Source organism: Phycodurus eques, chromosome 19 (genome assembly GCF_024500275.1).
Source record: "Phycodurus eques isolate BA_2022a chromosome 19, UOR_Pequ_1.1, whole genome shotgun sequence".
NCBI classification, from domain to species: Eukaryota; Metazoa; Chordata; class Actinopteri; order Syngnathiformes; family Syngnathidae; genus Phycodurus; species Phycodurus eques.
Window position 1 is genome coordinate 12,637,180 of NC_084543.1, and position 14,118 is coordinate 12,651,297.

Consider the following 14,118-nt stretch of genomic DNA (forward strand, 5'->3'; position numbering starts at 1 on the left):
TTTAATGATAAACCTACAATCACATTTAAAGCACAGGCTTGTCATATTGTATTTGATGTCCAATAAATAGAGTACTCTGCTGTAATAGAGAAACTAGATGACAGATTAAACACAAACTACATATTTGAGTCCAGATTGGTTCAGACCAGAGTTGCAGTTTAACATGATTAATCCTTAGAATTTGTATTTGGATTTAAACAGAGCAATAACATCCAAATGCTCTACCATATAAAATCCACAGCAGAAGTAAAATACATGTATATACAGTATATCATAGTAAATGCCGTCTGAATAAAGAAAATATCCCGCATCATTGCTGACCACCAGGTGGGGCTACAGATCCATTGAACAGATTTTCGTTTACTCTTGCTGCTGCAGTGGATTTATTTGTCGATGAGGAACATGCGACTGAGGGAGAACTACATGTGCACACACTTACTGGCAGACTTGACAGGTGACATCAGACTGCAGGCCCCCTGTGAAGATTTGGTCAATGATGCAATTACAATGGTTTGGGTTGTTGGCTTTTTTCCCGTTGTCATCTGTGCGAACACACACAAACACAGACAGTCAAATGCATTTTATAAACTGGACACAAACAAACACACACAGTAAGTAATATGAGTCTTATAAACTGTCACACAGATTCCCTACCTCTTTCATGTGCACACCTTATCCTCCATCTTCTCTCTCATGTGCTCTGTATCTGTTTCTTTTTCACAATTGTCAGGATGATTTATTGTGTGTTTTATCATATCCTTTATGCTTGTAGAAACCTTTGATTTGATTCTAAGTGCCGCAGACAGCAGGAGCGAATCACAGTTTAAACCGTCTCACATTTGCCACAGAATTCTTTGATGATTTATACTAAAAGAGAAAATAATGACAGATGATGGTAATCTTCTTATGCTAACATTTAGAACTTTTTTATTCATTTGTGAAGTGCATCTTGGGCCTTTCCATCGCTTAGAACTCCTTTTCGCATACAAACCCTCGCGAGCACTGAGGTCCTATGGCTATGGTCTTTTAGTTATGCCTAAAGTCGGGGCACGCACTCGCGGCAAGGGAGCGTTTGAGTTTTACGCCCCCCGTTTGTGGAACAGCTTTGCCGGAGAACCTCAGGGGTCCACAGAATGTTCTTGTTTTTGAGAACAGGCTCACCATTTTGCTTTTAACTAATATATATTTATTGTAACTACTTTCTTTTACACATACAAGCTTTTAGTTTACTTTTTCTTCCATTCTTTCATTAATATTTATTGTATTCGTCCTTATGCTGCTTTTAGCTTTTTAGGTCTGTTATTTTATGTGTTTATCATTCTAGTCTATACATTTTTAGGTTTGAAAAATATCTTTTAGTAACATTTTACTGTTTCCTCAAAGGACACTAGCACTGGAAGCTGGAAGCCGTGACCGTGATCCCGCCTCATGGGGTCCTCCAGTCGCCGTGCGTGGAGGCTCTCGCTCCGCTGCTTCACCGGGGGCCGCGGCCTTTGGTCTAGTCCTGGTGCAGATGGCTCTCTGAGATGGCGTTTCCTCACCTGGTTGCTCTGTACTTAGCCTCGGGTTATTAGGTCATAACAGTATTATTCTTAACCTGTATGTGTGTCTGTGTCCTGTGGACATTTGGCGGGCAGGGTTGATTGATTAGATTATTTTTTTTTTTGGATTCATGTAAAGAAATTTGAGTTACATTATTTTTTTGTCTGAAAAGCACTTACAAATAAAGTTTGATTGAGTGCTTGATTGAGTGAAGTTGTGTTTTAATTGAACAACAAATCTCAGTATACAGTACATTGTCCACAATATAAAAATCTTTATATTGTGGTTAGGGAGTATGGAGTAAGAGAATGTTTCCGAACACAGCCATGGAAACATATAGTCCAAAAATGTGGATATAGTCATCAAATATGAATTGGGCACTTTAACTGACTTTACAACTGCACGCAATCAGGTCACTGATTGTCCTTTATATTTATTTTTTTTATTTTATATTTATAACAAGGTTCCTAAAATACCTTTTAACAAGAATTAGTCTGACCTTTGCAGTGTCTGTGTAAAACGTCCAGTGCAGCGATGAGGAACTCGTGTGCGTCCTGCTGCTCGTAGCCAGCCAGGTGACGAGCGTGAGTCCACACCAGGTGGAGCAGACGGAACGGGATGTGAGGTGAACGATGGCCTGAGTAGAACTAGTGATACACCATGAGCAATGTTAGCAATAGTGACATGCTCCTCAACATCTCCAAATCATTTCTATGCTGAGGTAGATTTAAATGTTTTATTTATTTTTTTTAAAGGCACCTCTTGGAAGAGTTGCGACATCTCACACACTAAGCAGGAGTTGCTCTGCATTTCACATTTGTGTCTGTCAGACAGGAAGAAGTCCCGCAGCAGCGGCGTATGCGTTAGTGCCTGGACGATGCAGTTCATAAAGCACGTGTTGCCAAGGTTGATTAGACCGCGTAGACCTGGAAACAGAGGAGAGAGACAGAATGAGAGACTGCATCAACGGGCTGCAGTGCTCTAAATGATGGCCATATCACAGAAAGATACACAAATTATCCATTGTCATTTGCAATCACCATATACAGTCGTGTGTTCTGTGATGCACGACTCGCAAAAAAAAAATCAGTAAGTGAAATGAACATAGTATGCATTGTTTACAGTAATGTGTTAAAGAAAAGCCACCAACAGAGAGAGCGAGAGAGGAATTAATTAACCACTGTACAATCATGGGTGCACATACCAAATTTGGTCTGATTCTAAAAGGAGCACCAGAGGTTGTTGCTTGGTCCTCATTTTTTTCCCCGACTCGCCCACCTTACTGGATGAACTTAAAGACTCAACAGTATGGGACCTTCTGATCAGCTGATTTGGTTGCAGTTGTCTGGGGCAGTGGTCCCCAATATTATTTGCACCACAGACCGGTGGAACGTAAAATCATATTCTGACGAACCGCCGAGGCCCACAAAGCTGTCCGACTTGTTGGCGGTCCTTCAGCAGTTTCACAGTTTCCATTTCCGGACAGAGCCATCTTCATTTTTTGGAGCTTGGCTCCAATTTCTTACAACATGCTATGCTATGGGACACAAGACGAGACCAGTCGGCTTGTTGAAGAGAAACATGTGCAGGGCTCCCACTCATTACGACAATTACATTCAGTGTAACTGGTAAGTTGTCATTTGTTTTTTATTTGTTTCAATGCCAGTTTGTCATAATATGTCTATGTGAATCCGGTCGGTGGCGCAGAAAATGTTAGGTGCCACTGTACTTTGTTGAAAAAAAAATTAATAACATCATCAATTAATCGACTTTGACTCAACTTTCATCACATTATGATCGATTCCCCAAAAATCGATAGTCATTCATCGCCTAGTCAACAGTTTGGCTAATCCATGGACTCCATGAGATATGATTACGCAAGTGGAATATGGTGTTGGTCATCTCAAGTACACCACACACTATAAGAACAGTAAAAAGACAAATGCCAATTTTTTCCTCGTCATGTGGAGAGTCCCATTTAAAACTCAGTTAAGATGTTAAGAATGCATTTTTGTATACCTATCTTAAGTGGTATTTTAGCTTGCTGGTTGGTTTTCCTTTTAAATCAATATATTTGGTTTCTAATGGCACATACTCAGCTGACTCCCACTTACCCTCTCATCACTCCAAACTAAACAGCAGCCCTATTACTGGAAAGTCGGCTTAAACAGCACACTATCTTGACAATCTGACTCATCAACGGTCCAGTCTTCTCGATTCTCGACTGAACCTCTCAAACTCACCCCACCCAAAGACAACCCGTTGCTCGAGGGGGGGTTCCAGGGCTTGTTGGATTTGCTAATTGGCCAGAGGCACAGTGGATTCACTGCTTGTTTGCCTCAGGCTGCTATTTCTGGCTGCTGCCGGCTGTTTGTTTCAGTGCAATTCAAACCAGGAGGATTTCCATAATTATTTCTTCCTGCTGTTATTGTCGAGACAACGCGCCAACAATTATTGATATTTAAAAAAAAATAAAGAATATTGACAGCATCTATACATCTGTTTTTAGTGTAATCAGTACAGGTCATCTATTTTTTTCATTTTCAGCCCCCCAAAAAAAGAAAAACAACCTTTGCGATGTCATTTAGAAGATTAATTCATCTCCATCTTGTGATCGGTTATCGTTTTTTTTTGTTTTGTTTAACTTGCTGATTGGTGATCAGTCCCAGAAATCAATACATTTTTTTTTTTTTTAAATAAAATCAATTCAACTGCCTAAATTGCTCTTCTCACGAATTATGTTCCATTTGTCCTATTTAAGTAAATTTTTTCGGGCAAGTGATGCTGTTTGAAACATCATGGTAATTGTGACGTGCCAACCTCAAATTTCGACCCGTACAAGCTTATTGGTATACATTTTTAACTGAAAATGGTCAGCCAATCAGAGAAGGGATTCTCCTTGCATCAGATAAAACCAAAGGGTCGAGGACATACAGTATGTTGAGTTATACTGTTTCACTCTAATTTGTTTACGAGATTTTCTATAGGTGATGTCACACAAAAACGCTCCCCTAAAAGACAATTTATTTTCCCGACACAAATATTCTCAGTGCGTTCTACTCAGGTTGAAGGGGCCATTCCAACCAGACTTCACACTTTGACAGGCTGTTATTTTGGGGAAGTCTTGTCACATTGCTAGTCAAAGCGTTGATTAATTATAAACTGATTATCATGATATCCCGTAGTAATCCCCAGGTATAGTAAAATATAGTTCTTAGTGGTTGTGAGTAGTATGGAGGTGACCGAACAATTTTATTGGACTGGAGTTTCTATGATTTCACAGTGATTACATCTGCCCATGGCCTTTTTGCAAATATAAAGTTCAATTTTATCAGGACCGACTTCTCTAATTGAGCTTGGATAGTTTAAGAAATTTCAATGCAATAAAACACTAGAAAAATTTTTTTTCTTTTTTTTTTTTTAAATACAAGATAACATTAGTGCAAGTTCTGATTTACCTAATGCTGCATAAATAGCATTTTGTCTGAGGTAAAAACAAAAAAAGAGTGTGAAAGTGGGTGACTCCGTACACACTTTGTCTGTACATATTGAGAGGATCGCTTACCAATAGTACAGTTGGAGGTGATTCTCCTCCTCTTGGGATTGTGGCGGAGAAGCTCCAGCTCCCTCTTGGTTGGCTCCCATGTTGAGTACTTCTCACCTATGCCTGCAATCACCACATAGGCATACACAGTCACTTTCGCAGTCCTTTTCTAAACTGCCAGTATGCTATCCACTAAATAACATTTCTTGATCATCAACCATTTTATTAGCTTCTAGTTTAATTACCCAAACCACAATGCCATTTTTTAAATCTAAAAACAAATAGAAGTCGGAAAAACAAAAACAAAAAAAAAACATCTTAACTGATCAAGTTCCAAGTTAATATACGGTGCGAGGCCCTCTTCAATATAACCTTAACCATGCACATATCTCTAGATCTTGTAAGCCTATGGATAGTTTCTGCCTGGATCAAATTTGAGGATACAAGATTTGTCCAGAGTTGGCGTCTGGAGGTAGCTAGATAGATAGATCTTCCTTTTCAGGATGCTCCATATGTTCTCAACGGGTTTGACAACACAGGATGGTGGTCATATCGTAGGTTTTTATAACTTTATACAGATAGCAGCTACAGGTTACACTTGTCACACTTAAAAAAAAAAAAAAAACAAGTTACACAGTTACACTTACAAGTTACACTTGTTTTTTTTTTTTTGGACTTGATAATAATGCTGAACAACCTCCTTAAGATGTTGCCCCTTTAATTAGACTAATCTGTGAATGCAACCCCTTTACATCAGTGATCTAAATAGACGAGACAGCACGTGAAAAAAATTCCCAGAAAATCTAAAATTCACATGTTTATTGAAATTTGACAACCAAAATCATACATGTATAAACACAATGAAGAAGCTAACGGACATTTTTTGTCTGTGATCCTTTCACCAAGAGCTGGGTAAAAATTGGGGTTAAAATGCTTCCAGACCTTGCATTTTCCAGGCTTTCCTTTGTTCCTCTTTGGCAATCTGTTCCATGTCTTTGTCGTAAATGTAGTCTTGGCACATGAAGCAGTAAATCCCCCCATACAGCAAGTCAATAGCTGCAAAGTCAAGACAAGGATAGGGTGAGAAAAGAAGCCAAAAGAGGAAAATGCACATGGGAGAGTTTTTTATTGAACTTCAGGGTTCCTCTCACAGTTTATCTATTTTGTGTGTCAGAGGGTAATGGAGGGCTGTGAGTCACTACAAGCTGTATGAGCCGCTAGATGATTCATCTCTGTCTTTTCCTATTAAGGCAACGTTGCTATGGTGTTGCAATGCCAAGGCGCATGGGCTTATCAGCCGACATATCTCCTAACACTAATATCTGTTAACACCACCCAGTAATGGCAGAGGTGGCGAGAGCAAAGAGGAGTCAAAGGTGAAGAGAGCGGTAAAAGAGGAGGTGTCTTTTTTCTCTCTCGCTCACTGTCAGGGTTTCACAAGTGTCGAACCGAACCTGTGCTTCCAAACACAGCCCTTAAACTACCGGTTTGCTGTCACCATGACAACCTGGCCTTCAGCTTCCTTTGGCTGATGTTGTAATCCTTTGCAGGTGTGGAGGGAACAGAGGATGAATGGCTGAGGCCAGGAGGGAGAGGATGAAGTACAGCCACTATAAATAGTCATATCAAATAGCTCAAACACAAGAGCAGTCTCAAAGATTGTCTTTACAATCATAATAATGCTTGATTGACACTGCCAAAGAGGTAATATTTTAACTATAGTTTATTGTTGTGGTTAAAATTTACAGTAATATACAACTCCACTGAATCATACAGAGTGTTTCTAATATTTTGCCCCTCTCACAACTAAATATAGTACAGAAACAGTGCAGTTTTACACCACTGCGAGCTGCAACCGCAATAGTACACACATTGTTCAGGAAAACCTCTTAAGTGAAAGTGAAAAGTGATATTGATGCTTATGGTATAAACGGGAAGACAAATGAAAGCCTTTCATCCGTCTAACTATCAAAGAGATCTGGCAAAATGTGTTTCCCCCCCTTGCGCAAAGTAAGACAGACCCCCCCCCCCCCAATCCCCTACCTCTCCAAATAAGTCACCTGATGTGAAACACTGCTCTGATGCAGGGAGTTGAGGGAATAGATGGAAGGCCTAGTAAAAACTGGCTAATATTTGTCTCAGTGTTAAGGCACAAATGACAACGTTGTCAAAACGACCTCGGTTCTCACAGACCTCCGAAAATGCTGTATAGCTGTAATATGTATGGCCACAACATTTTGGTTAACCTTTGTCGACGCATGCAAATATGAAACAAATTAGCGCCAAATGTCTCCTTGACATCTGATTTGTTGAGATAGGCTGGCGACCAGTCCAAGTTGAACCTCACCCTCGTCTGTAAACCTAATAAGGATAAGCGGAAGAAAAAAATAGATGGATGGAGATCTGAAATCGGATTTGTTGGTAAAGAAATAATAAAATGCATGGACAAATCACGCAATAATATGATGTGTCGCACACGACTGACACCTCTGTGATATGTGAATGAAGACGTTAACTTGGTAAAGTAATGCCCTAGTAAATCTACTTCGCACGTTGTAGTCGCATTCCCGTTTTCAGTGCTTACATGGAACGGCAACACAACACAAAGAATGTCAGTTAATAATGTTAACATTTTAATTAAAACATTGGCTATAGAGTAAATAAAGGTTTATGATGATGACGGCTTGCGCCGTGGAACAAATTATTCTTCCATTTTCTATAGCGCTTGTCCTCGTTAGGTTCATGGTGGGTGAGCTCGCCTCTGCTGACTTTGGGCGAGAGGCCTAGGAACACCTTGGGAAAGTCACAAGCCAATCAAGACAAACAAACATTGACACTCACATTCAGGTCAAACGACAATTTAGATTCTTCAATTAACCTAACAATTCAAGTTTAATTCCTGTATTGGGGATGTGGGAGGAAGCTGGAGTATCTGGGAAAATATCAAAACAAAACAGAAAAACACACAAACATGGGAAGAACATGTAAACTCAAAGCTGGGATTTAGACCCTAAAACTCAGAACTGTGTGATGGAGGCGCTAACCACTAGGCACCATGCTGCCTGGAACAGATTTTTCAAAGTATAACAACAGGAAAATGTGGTTTTGAAAGACAACTAGAGCAAAGTATCACATATAGCATCAATGGATTGTGTTCATACTGTGGAAAAAGGAAAAGCGGAAGCTAGCAGTAAGGAAGGGGAGGATGGGCTTTTTTTAATGGAGGCTAATTCCACTGGGTTTGTTAAAGATGACTTAATTACCTCCTCAACCGTCTGCAGGGATCTGCCCTCCTCCCATTTTCTCTTCTCTGTTGTACTTTTTTTTTTTTTGTCAGCAGCAGCAGCTAACCTAATTAGCCCACTATAACACCTCCCCAATTACACACGTGGGGAAACACAGCAGGGGTGGGGTGGTGAGGGTTCTGAGCCAAAAGGATAAGGAAGAGAAAAGGAAGCTTCCAAATGCTTCTGAACATCCAAAGTGGTGCTTTATCATGCACACCCGAGGTGTCGCTGCTGCGGCACCCGAACAACACCCACTCCCCCAACACCGCAGTATGATGGTCTTAACTTACAGCTGAAAAAGCCTATTTCCGTTATGTGGAGAGAGAGCCACCAGGGGTACAGCCGGGGATACAACATTCAGATGAACGGTGACATTTTCTGTGCTATTGTACATGATCTTTTTTTTTTCTTTTACAGTTTTACCCCCAAAAACAATGTCCTGAGCACCATTTAGTCTCCTAAATTTCTCTGCATGTTTATCTACAGCATTGCCCTGTCTCGCACACATTGGGAATAATATTGCATCCCGGAAAAGGAGGGCATAATGTACCTGGCAATTATTGACATTTAGACAGTGTAAACTATAAGTTTGCAACATTTTACAGTTTTTAACTGCAACGTAAGTAAAACAGGTGTCGCAATTAATCGATTAATTGCCAATCGCTCATCAAATTAATTGACAACTATTTTGACAATTAATTAATTAATTAATTAATTAATTAATTAAAAAACATTAACTTGAAATTGTCCAAATCCTATGATTTCAGCCTCTCACCTGTATATATTTATTATTTATTTTTACTTTGGAAAACAATATTCAAAATTTTTTTTCCTATTTTCTGACATGTTAACAACCAAGCTAGTGAGTGAATCATAATCAATTTATGTTTAAAAAAAATAAAATAATAATAAATAAAAAAAAAAAAAAGTAGTAATAGTTGAATCTATTACGAAAACAATCTTTGTTTTGGTTTTGTTTAATCATTAAACAATACCAAATGAAGAACAATAATCAGTAATAAACATGAATCGGAATATAATGTTTTTCCAATAAAGTAATGCAAAATATTTTTGCATCCAATTGGACAATTAATCGATGGGAAAAATCAATTGATTGATTGATTGTACAAAAAGCCAATATTGACACCCCTAAATACGACACTCAATATGAACTTCAATGAAAAATTAAGGCGTAAAGAGAAGGTAATTCATGTTGGAGCTGCATCTCAAATGTCTTTTTCAAAACATTTTAAAGGCGACATGCTTTCGTCAAAATAGCCCAAGTATCAAGAACTACAGTACATTTAACACCCTCTCTTTTGAGACCTCGCTGAAATTAGCCTGTTTTAAGGGGGCAGTCCCATCTCATGCAAATGATTTAGTGGGTGGCTACTTGTTGATCTCAGTGTCTAAAACTAAATAAGGGAGTGTAAACTGTGATGCGCGTGCAAGCTCCCATAAAAACAGTAATGGTTGCAATTTCACTGAAATTGTAAAGGCAGCGCCTCATCACCAATCCGTCGGATTGGTGATGAGGCGCTGCCTTTACAATTTTGACTTCAAATGATACCTCTGAGGTATCATTTGAAGTCAAAATTGGCTTCAGTGACAGTGTTGGAAGCACATATTAGCGTCAGTTAACAGCATTATCAGCATGAGCTTCTGATAAGTGGAACATACATGTTATGTTAAATTGTCCACATAGTGGTGGTGGGGAGGGATTGGTGGTGGGGGTGATATTTGTTGGGCGATGCGACTACCACGTGTACCACTTACATGGATGCGCTCACAAATTGACAAGTGTAATTTGTCACCCTGGTGATGAAGTGCTGCCTCCAATAGTGAAAATACAGGGGGTTCATTTCATAATGTTATGACATTCAAACCAATTCAAATATATTGATAAAAATAGTCCATAGATTCCTTATCAAACATGTTTTATCTTACGTTCATGTTAAGACATCTGAGAATGGTTTTAAATAGTGAAAGAAAACTGCATGTCTCTGAGCTGTATAATTAGTCATTCAACATGTCTAGATTGACAGAGTAGCACTATTGACAGGGATGCAAGGACACACGTTTATCTAATTGGAATGAAGGGGACTTTATTTGCATGTTAGGAGGCTGAGATGTACACCGAGCCAACACAGCTGCTACATCGGATGTATGAATTTCGTGTGCCGGAGTGTGTTCACCATACCTAGGTTATGTCGTTTGCTCTTGGCATGCTCATGGATGTGTTTTTTGGCAAAGCAGGCGAAGAAGACGCAGTAAAGGCAGGAGTGGAGTCTGCTGAGGTGAGCACCGCACATGTGGCAGATGCATGACTTGGCCTGAAAAGGGCGTGGAGTCAGGGGAAAAGAGGGTGGGGTAAAAACAACATACACAATATGATCAGTTAAATGCTAGTTCCGAATGTGCTCTTGGAGAGGCGGCTGGATTAACACTAGTGCAGTGGCTTGTCCAATTTCTGTAATTAAATAGAAAACACTAATTCTGACTTATTAATGGCTAAAGTGCAACTCTCCTTATGTTCAGTTGACATTCGATTTTATGGACAATCTCAATAGAATGAGGACCACAATTATGCTTCCATTCAAACGCTTCAAAACTTTAACCGTTTTTATAATTGAATAAATCTAAATTTCATGAATTAATATTTGAAATATACATTTATTATTTAGACTATTAATGCATTACAGTCTGCCAATTAGTTAAAATGTGAAACATGATCAGACATTTTATTAAATTGTATCAATGCATTGATTTAATGTCTTTAATTTCTAATACAATATAATGTATAAAATGTTGACCATTACAAAAATGTAGACAATTTGAAATATGAATGCAATAATTCATTGATTTAAATATTTATGTTATTCATGACTCTGGCACTGCACTTTTTGTGCCTAATAGTCAGAACAGAAACCCTTAGAATTTGTTTTAACCCTTGCCACCCCACCCCCCCACCACCCACCCATTATAACTGGATAGATGCATGTATAATTTTAGTATTAGAGTTTCATCATCAGTCTTCTTTTGACTAACGTTCCATAGTGTCACCAATTATGAAATGTAGGTATATCCGGATTTGCTGGTCCAATGTCTACATATTGCACGTTTGTTTGCTAAAGGAATGGCATAGCTAAGACAATATCCACACACTTTTATCTCATTTTAGTAGCACTACTGATGCATACAGTGATCTTTTCCCTTTCCTATCCTGTGCTGAATACTAATTGGAGAATGAAGCACATTCTTGTACAGTAACTTTTTCCTGTGTTTTATAGCTGCATGTGAGGCAAATGAGTCAAAGAATGAATGAGCAGAATGGAGGGAAGTGGAGGACCTGCAGTCTTGTACGATTTCTGTAATCATTTAGTCATCTAGCACTTTGTTATATGACCAATAATGATGTGCTGCAGTTGTGTTGAAGATACAACATGTGATGGGCATGACAGTGGATGGAGAGTGTTTGAAGCATACAGATGAGATGGATGAGAGTGAGAAAGACAAGGAGGGAAAAAAAAAAAGAAGGAAAAAAAACAGAACAGTCATAGCTCAAGGTTATTTTCAGGTCAAATCAAAGGTTTGACAGCATCAACAAATACTGATGGTCTTTTAATCTTACTAAGGCAATGCATGAATCCATGTGAGACAAACAAAAGGGGACAGCTACCATTTCATGAGTGATGGAGGTTGTAATACAATAAGTACAAATATCCATCCAACCATTTCTACAGCGCTTGTCCATTTGTCTTCTTTAGGGTCGCGGGCAAGAGGTGATGTACATCCTGAACTGGTCGTCAGCCAATCACAAGGCATATAAAGACAGACTACCATTCACACTCACACAACGGCCAATTTAGTCTGAGTCTCCTCTTCAATTAACCTAACATGCATGTTTTGGGAATGTGGAAGCCACAGTACCCCCAGAAAACTCACACAAGCACAGGGAAAAATGCAAACTCCACACTGGAAGGCCGGAGCTGAGATAAGAAACCGGAATCCCAGAACTGTGAGGCGGACGTGGTAACCACCACCAACTCACCACACTGTTGTGTGTAATGTCAAATTGAAAATTTTACTAATTACAATGATCAAATAAAATCTGTGTTTGTTCTGGTCCAAATGTAGCAAATGATGTTCGGTTAACCCACTTGTTTTGACATTGAAAATTCTTCTAATTTGAATATGCAAATGAAACATGCACCTTAGGTCCTGGTATAATACAGACATAAAAGTGCACGAAGTTGCCAATGCTTACTAAATAATGCATCACCCATGTCTTCAAATGTAATAAAAAACATAAAGTGCCCCCGCCACACACGCACACAATTATGTCTGTTGGCCTTCCTGTCTGCAAGGGTTGTAACACAAGCAGCACATAGAGTACCGAGCTCGTCTGATCCTTGGGTGGGGTGACGGCACAAGTAAAGAAATGGGCAATTATGGGATGAGGGCCACATCCAAAAATAATTATTCTGCTTATTTTAGTATGCATGCCTGTTTCCTACTTCCCTTCTGATTCCAACCAGATAAGCGGCCAGGAATGGGGGTTTTCTCTCCAGCACCATGGATGCGGGGGTGCATGCAAAAAAAAAACCACACACACAAGGATTGGATACAAAAAGTGATTGTGAGTGATCTACACGAGTGAGTCACAGACACAAAAATGGGTCAACGGGAGGATGATGATTGATGACTGCAATCAAGAGATGTGATCAAGACTTAGGTTGTAGGAAGTGGGTGATTCGTTGCATGGTTGATTTAAAAGCTTATGAATGGGCAGAAGAACGAGGGAAGACTCATCAGTATATGCTGTTGCGGGGAACAGATGGCTTGAAGAAGGCGCAGTGCTGAGGGCAAAGACATGTTGTCGGACACGCAGTACTCTTTTTATTGTAGTGTTTTAGGGAGGTCCTGTTTGACATTTTGGCACTGTCGAGCGTGTTTTGCGTGGAAGAGGTAACTGCCCACAAGCACGCACACGCTAGAGACCTTTCACATTCTTACACACACACACACACACATCTCTTCCGTTAGGTGAGCCCACTACGTTTCTCAGTCTCTTGTTACCTTGCGTTTCCTGGTCTCGGCCGAACCGCTCCATACGAAACACTGATAAATAGCCCTCAGGTTCTGCTTCCAGTTGTCCACTTTGAAGCAGTTGACATGGGGGCAGCCCGCCGGACTCATGATAATCGCTGCATCCGGCTCGGCTGTCCACTGGGCGAGGAAACCTGTACAAAACCCTCCACCCAGTCCAAACACCGGACCGACTGGCTAGCTTGCCAGATTCGTTATCCACCAATCGCCGCGTTATAGCTAACTGGACATGTTCTGCGTGTAGTTGCGGCGACACGTACAGAACACCGCCAATTATTTCGGTATTCCGTTTTCGGAACCAGCATATTACCTGTCAATTCGAACCCATTATAGTACCATGAATGCAGTTAACCCACATTCCGCTTAATTACATGTTAGCAAGCTGGCTAAAGTTGGTTAGCCTAGAAATTTCAACAGTAGCTTACACGGTGAGTGTGGAGCTACCCCGTTCATAACGGCGGACCAATCAGAGGCGATTACTACTCAGGATTGGTGTATGCCAACTGTTCCAGCGGTTAAGTCCCGCCTCTTCGAAGCGGATACAGCGCCACGATTGGTCAATCTTCCCAAAGGCTACATCCGCCTGTGTGAAGGAACTCATTGGTTTAGATTGTAAATCACCTTCGTTGTATGGAT

At 40.0% G+C, this 14,118-nt stretch overlaps 1 protein-coding gene across 1 annotated transcript in view; it reads right to left on the minus strand.

Annotated features, from left to right (window-relative positions):
- usp22 (ubiquitin specific peptidase 22) overlaps positions 1-13,935 on the minus strand; it is a 23,063-nt gene extending 9,128 nt beyond the window's left edge. The window contains exons 1-7 of the mRNA XM_061705468.1: positions 13,453-13,935; positions 10,574-10,706; positions 6,029-6,142; positions 5,108-5,209; positions 2,302-2,468; positions 2,042-2,189; positions 440-542 (exon numbers count right to left, since the gene is read on the minus strand). Of these exons, the coding sequence (XP_061561452.1) occupies positions 440-542; positions 2,042-2,189; positions 2,302-2,468; positions 5,108-5,209; positions 6,029-6,142; positions 10,574-10,706; positions 13,453-13,572 (887 nt within the window). The 5' untranslated portion in view covers positions 13,573-13,935. The remainder of the gene's footprint in view (positions 1-439; positions 543-2,041; positions 2,190-2,301; positions 2,469-5,107; positions 5,210-6,028; positions 6,143-10,573; positions 10,707-13,452) is intronic.
- Between the last annotated feature and the right edge of the window lie 183 nt (positions 13,936-14,118).